The following is a 7,108-nucleotide window of genomic DNA, read 5'->3' as shown; positions in this document are numbered from 1 at the left end:
CCCCCGTTCTCTGCGGCCTGCTGGAGCGGGGGGGCTGGGAGGAGGAGTTGGCCGTCCGACTGGGGTCTGGAATGTGGGGCCTCCCTGCTGCTGCCGAGCCGGGGCAGTCTGCTTCTCTCCACCCCAGGGAAAAGGGTAATACTACCTGGGTCTGGGTGCTGTTTCCCTCTCCAGGGGCAGGGGTACCTAGACCCGGTTCTTAGAGTACGCTTGGGGAGTGTGATTGTGTGTACAGCATCTCTTTATGTCTGTCTCCACGTTGGTTGAGTGTGGAGTAATTACTTATGAGAGCATGAGGGTGGGAATAGATGTTTGTATCTGTGTGTGCCTGTATGTCTGTGTCTATATGTCAGGTTGGGTATCAGACGCCACCTCTCTGGGGACATCTCAGGCCCTCCAAGGTTTGGAGGCCCATCTCCCCCCACCACTTCCCCTGCCGGTGGCGGACGCCCTCAGACATCGGTGCGTTGGTGGTTCTTTGTGTCCGGGGGTGGGCGCCCAGGTACACACCGGGTCACTCCTTGGCGGCTGCTTATCGGGACCTGGAGCCTGGGGCTCGCTCAGGCCACTGGAGGCGGGTGCCCTCGGCCTCGGCCCGGGCTCGGGTCACTCAGGCACAGCTGGCTGCCGGCGGAGCTCACGGGCACGTCACTGCAACCCCCTGGCTTCTGCTCCGCGGCTGCTGAGTGACCCCTCATCTGGGACTCTCCTCAGCTCTTTCTGGGATAGTGGCGCGGCTGCCCCTCTGTTGGTCTTCCTTGGTCTCTTGTGTTCTGGGGGCCTCTGGATGTCTGGAGTTGTGATCTCCTCCATACCAGCGTCATGCCCTGGAGGACGGGGCTGTGGCCCCCCCACACCCTCTAGCAGATCATTACATGAAGGAACCTTTTAAAAACAAGCGCGTTCATGCTCACAGGTGCACACACGGGTGATCACACACACAAACTACACCCTTTTTGGCTCCTACTTCAAAGCACACTGTGCGCTGTCGATCTTACGTGCTGCACCATAATGTTTAATATTTAGTATTTACTGCCATATTCCCATAGATCATTGTGATGATGTTTATTACTCTCGTTTTCTTCTGCTTGCTTTCTTTTTTCTTTCTCAACAGGTGATCCAGGTGATCGATATATGTATTTTTGTCTGCTTATTCTGTTGGTTTTGTTTTTGCCCTTTTCCCCGTCCCTCTTCTCAGCTGTTTTTCTTTCCCTCTTTCTTTCTCCCTTTCTTTCCCCAGTCAAGTCTGTCCCGTATTCAGCAAGTGAAAATAAAATAAACAATAAAGGTGAATCAGATGGACCATTACGGCAAGGCTGGGATGGTCAATATGGTAAAGTAAATCCGTTGGGCATCTTTCTTCGCCTTTAGACAATAATTGTGATGGCAAAAGAACCAAACGGGACAGGTTAAAAAAAAAAAAAAAAAAAAAAAAAAAAGAGGAGTCACAAGGAGACAGAAGCACATGACAACCAAATTTCATGAAAGAGAGGGACAAGGGCAGGAGTGTCTCCCCCCCCCGTTTAAATAATAATCAATAGCCTGTGCCAGTATGAAGGAACAGAGAGGTCAAGTGTCAAGTGCAGCAGCCAAGGTTAGGAAATCACAAGCAGTAACAACAGCGATGGAGGATGTGCCAGCCTCAGCACTATTTTGGTCTACTGTGTGGGACCATTTTGGATTTAGAGCTGCTTATGCTGATTCATAAAAACTCCAAGCGTGTGCAAGCACTATACATATTGCTTTTAAAGAGCCTGTCAGGGAAAAGTCAGAGTACAAGTCATAATGAAAGTACTGGAAGGTTTCTTAACTAAAGAAACCCAGCCTCATGCCGTAGTAGAGGACAGAAAAATAAGTTTAAAAAAGTAGACAGTGACATATTATCAAAAGTTTGATAATAAATAGACATATATATTTCTTTTTTAAAATCCACATACATTTTAAGTCATTACATACATTTCCGACTACACGTGAGGAAAACAGGAAAGAAGAATGAAAAAAAAACCCTACAAAGAAAGAAAAAAAGTATTTACCATCTATTCATCCACAGATTTAAAAAAGAAACTACAAGAGTGAACTCTCATCCTTTATGCTGACTTCCTAATTACCTGGGGGCACCTTAAAAACAGCCAGCCCCTCTCAACAATTGGGATAGATCATTTGACAAATAAATAAGCAAAGGGGACCAAACATTGAGGAACAAATCCTCATTTTCTCCTAAGACAGCAGCAACTCTTTCATGAGAAATAACTTTATAACTTTAAACAATTCCCTGTAACACAAAGTAACAGTGGGAGGTTTATCTTTAACCCAGTTAAGAATAAGAATACATTTCTGAGCTAACAGCAATATTTTATCACATAATTTACGCTGTGAGTAAGTTAATGTTAATTCTTTTGAAGGTAAACCAAGAATAAAATATCCAGGGTCCTTTTGGATCCAATTCTTAAAAATATTACTCAGTTCTTGAGATATAAACTCCAAAATCTTTTAATTAGTTTGCATTGCCAAAAGTAATGGAAAAAGGTACCAGTTTCTTTTTGACATTTGATACAGATACATCAGGTGTAATCTTACGCAAAACATTAGGAGTTAGGTGGTGTCGAATTTTGTATTGGGTATCTTGCAAACAGTTGCAAGTAAAAGTAGATCTAGCTATGTTTCCACTCCTCCTCCACATATTGATTATTAAGATCTCTCTCCCATTTATGAATAGCACTCAATGTGCTGCTAATATGCGTATATAGTAAAGAATAAAAGGCAGAAATAAAATGAGTTCTGTCTTTTTGTTTAATAAGAAAAGTCTCCAAATCTTCATACATAGCTGTTTCTGCAGATTGTGAAATTTCAGAATTAACAAAATTACAAACATGGAGGAAGCCCAAAAAATTGTCTCTAGGAATATTAAAATTTGAATCCAGTTGCTGAAAGTTCATCAGTGTGTTTTTTAAATACAAATCGCCCTTAGCCTGTTGTTATGACACATATCAAACAGACTGCGAGACATTCCGAGAACAAAGTCTTTGTTTCTCAATAAAGGAGTCAAAAAAATCTTCTCTGCCCAAACCTTTGTGAAGCAGACCAAGAGTCAAGGTGGGAATAAGAATTGAGATAACCATGTAACCACTCCCATAAAAAATGGCTATGACATGCCCAATTATAGAAAATGAAATTTAGTAACCCTAAGCCTCCCTATCTGTAGCCAGCTGTAGATTTCTAATTCCTAATCTAGGTTTCTTACCACGCCAGATAAATTTTGAAAAGACTTTTCCTATATCACAAGAAAATTTCTGGGTTATCCATAGAGGTAGCATTTGAAAGGGATATAATAAACAAGGGAGAATATTCATTTTAATTAGGCTCACACGCCCCAAAAGAAAAAGCGGCAGTCTTTTCCATCTATTCAAATCTTTTTTTTATTTTTATTAAAACTGGGGATCAGTTCAGTTTCCATAGGGCTCTAAGAGCTGGCGGAATTTTTAGCCCAGAGTATGTGAAACCACTGGAGGGCCATTGAAGGGGATTGCAAATATCTGGCAGAGCGTTAACCTGGTCACCCAGCGGCAAAATCTCTGATTTCCCAAAATTAATTCTGTAACCAGAGAACGAGCTGAACTGACATATAATAGATATAATGGCTGATATTGATAGTTCTGGTTTTGACAAAAACAACAATCGTCAGCATACAATGCTACTTGTTCCACCCACTGTTATACCATGCATATCTTGGTGCTGGCGAATGGCCGCAGCTAGAGGTTTAAATGCTAATGCTAAGAGGAGAGGGAACAAAGGACAGCCTTCGCTTGTACCTCTTTGTAGTGGGAAGGCTGATGATTGTACGCCACTGTTTGTATTTCTAATGTCGCACTTAAAGTAAAAACAGTAATCTGTTCATTAAGAACAGATTATCGAGGAACTGAACAATTGTTGTCTCCCACTGAAAAAGTTACATCCAGATGAACAGAATCAACTTTTTGAGAATTGCTGTCTGCATTTATTTTAAAGAAGAGGAAACTGTAGTGCTGTTTGAGATCATTCTTCACAATATTTTGAGTGATGTAGTAAGAACAAAATCCTAAACTTAAATTTCTTTTGTTTGCACAAATTAAGGGGTCACAGCTTTAAGAGTCATCTTCTGCTTTTATTTAATCAGACATTTTTTGTAGAAAAAGACTGAACTTTATACACTTTGTGTTCTGAACGTGCACAAAAGGTCTTATAGATGGCAGGGTCATTGTATTTTAGCATAAAAATCATACTCTTTAAAAACATTTTCCTTTTAGTTAACATGAGAGAATGAGTAACTATTGATGAACTTTATGCAGTAACTTGATGAATTTAAAGAAAACAATCTTAATGGGTTTTTTTACCTCACAAATGAAATGCATGGAAATCAACAACTTCTCAAATTTTACTGTACAAGAATCTCACTTAAGATTATCACAATGACATGCCTAATGCCAAATTGCCCTATTCTTTCAGTTTTAGTTCAGTTTCTTACATATACCATACTGAACCAAAACAGTGATATGTGCTGATTTTGTGAACTGTTCCTAATTCACTGTTCCAGTCTGATTTGCCAACATATGCACAGTAGTAAGAACAAAATTGGCTAGTGTGCCTGTGTCATAAATGTGAGGGATTTTTCATACAAGTTAATTTTTGCAAGAAAATAAACATAATTTTTCTCGGGATAAGATGGTTTTCATGCTGATATTAGTGAATTATTCCCAATGAGTCTTTTGTCACTGGATTAATTAAAGCTCTCTCTCTCCTTTGCAGTATTGTTTTAATTCAGCTGTATTTTAAACGGCCTGTTTAAGTTCATATCAACATCTCAATCAGATTTAAGTCCAGAGATTGTCTTTTTTGATTTTAAATGAAAGCTATGGTATAAGTAAGAATGCTAAAAATGCAAAGGTATTCTCTTGGCCTTTAAGATTCATTAAATCAGTATAACTGGGTGTTATTGCTGGTTTCATAGCATTATGTTCTTTCTCAAATACTAATTATGTATTTAGCTCCAATAAAACTGCACAGTCCTTGTGTCTGTGTTTAACAAAGGCTTACCTGCAGATAGTAAATATTTGCTTTTGCCTTTAATGTCATCTAATGTAAATTAAACTTCATGAATGAGACAAAACCACAGATTGGCTTGAGGTTTTATTTTACACAAATACACACACACACACACACACACACACACACACACACACACACACACACACACACACACACACACATTTTGAAATGCTGACTAAAGTTTTATACATTAGTTTCTTACAGCAGCAAAAACATCAACTTCCATCTAACTATGATAAAATAGCTGTCAGAGATGATCTCCCTTTAGATGTTGAATTTCTATAAAAACAAACAGAAACACATTCTGTTAATTCTGTTTATGATGCCAAAACCTTCTTGGAAACGTAAAACTTCAAAAGGGCTTTTTGTAGTTCTTTGGACTGCACACCATAAATAATGGGGTTCAGACTGCCTGGAACAATACGAAACAGAAGAGCAGAGAGTTTTCTGTACTCTGAGTACTGAGGGAAGCGATGCAGAGTAATGAGTGTCATTCCACTAAATGTCATAATCAGATAAACAACCAGATGAGTGCTGCAGGTCTTCAATGCTTTACTGTTCAAAGACTTGTTCTTACTGGTCAGACAAACCACTGCAATGTTTGTATAGGAAAGAACTATTGCCCCTATAGAGCCCACATAAACAACCACGGTGAAAGTGATACCATAGATGTTGTTAATGACCACACTTTCACAGGACAGTTTAAACAATGAGGCATTGTCACAGTAAGGGTTTGTGATCAAAGTCCTGCATCGACTCAGTCGTATGGTCAGACCTAGAAGAATCCCGACCAAAACAAAGGCCACTCCCCAGGCACAAACTGTCAGCTTGATCACCATTTTGTTGGTCATTATGGAAGCATAGTGCAAAGGATTACAAATGGCCACATATCTGTCATAGGCCATAATCATGAGAACAGTGTGACTTGTGGTTCCAACCAAGTGCGCAATGTAGGCCTGAACAACACATTGATAATAACTAATGAGGCGCTCAGATGGAGGTCTCATAAGGTCTATAAGCAAACGGGGCACCACGATAGAGTTTGCAAGAATATCATTCAATGGCAAGTTGCAATAAAGGAGATACATGGGCTGATGAAGATTCTTGTTAATGAAAATCAAAATAGTAATGCCCACATTTAAAATCATTATAAACAGGTAGGAGAAAAACAAGAAAAGGAGGGCGGGGTAGAGAGAATCCTTTGAAATGTTTAAGCCCTCTAACTGGAGGGTGTAGCTGTTGTAGGTGTAGTTCTCCATCATCCTGAAAGAACGAAGCTGTTATTTTACACTTACAGATCTTATGAGATAGCAAGTCTAAATGATCTTATCAGAAACAATAAAAGTTACAGAAGGAACTTTATAGTAGTGAAAACAATGAGGGTGAGTTATAGAAAAGCTGATGTGAAGCTGTTGGTAGACTAATACATCATTGCACAGCTTGTTTGTCACTGTTCTCTGCTGTTTTATAGGACAGACTCCCAGAGGGTGTCCACATTGCCTCAGATTTTGAATGATGTAATTGCAATGATAATAAGATCAAAGGTGCTTTGTTCATGAAAACTCAAGGCAATTCCTTTGTTATCAATTAAGCAGACAAAAGGCCTGGAGTTGATTTGAGGTGTGGTGCTTGCATTTGGAAGATTTTGCTTTGAACAGACAACATACGGTCAAAAGTGCTCTCCATGCGGATGAAACAAGGTATCCTTAAACTGCCAAAACAGAAAGAAAAAAAAAACATCTGGGAAATTGCTACAATATTAGGAGTGGCAAAATCTACAGTGTGGTATATCCTAAGAAACAAAGAAGAGACTGGTGAACTCAGTAATGCAAAAAGACCTGGACATCCACGGAACTGTGGTGAAGAGAAACACCTTCACAAAAGTTGATATCCAAGGCTACCATAAAGTGAAGACTGCATGAAAGTAAATACAGAGGGCTCACTGCAAGGTGCAAGCCACTCATAAGCCTCAAGAAAAAAAAAAAAAGGCTAGAATGGACTTTGTTAGACTTTTTTTAATTAATTA

At 39.7% G+C, this 7,108-nt stretch overlaps 1 protein-coding gene across 1 annotated transcript; it reads right to left on the bottom strand.

Moving 5' to 3' along the window:
• Positions 1–5,351: 5,351 nt before the first annotated feature.
• LOC116309198 (olfactory receptor 4Q2-like) lies at positions 5,352–6,344 on the bottom strand. The gene has a single exon (XM_031725744.2). The coding sequence runs from the start codon at positions 6,342–6,344 to the stop codon at positions 5,400–5,402; it is 945 nt and encodes a 314-aa protein (XP_031581604.2). The 3' UTR covers positions 5,352–5,399.
• Positions 6,345–7,108: the final 764 nt, after the last annotated feature.

Source organism: Oreochromis aureus, linkage group 10 (genome assembly GCF_013358895.1).
Source record: "Oreochromis aureus strain Israel breed Guangdong linkage group 10, ZZ_aureus, whole genome shotgun sequence".
Classification (NCBI taxonomy): domain Eukaryota; kingdom Metazoa; phylum Chordata; class Actinopteri; order Cichliformes; family Cichlidae; genus Oreochromis; species Oreochromis aureus.
This window is presented reverse-complemented; position numbering and strand designations above follow the sequence as displayed.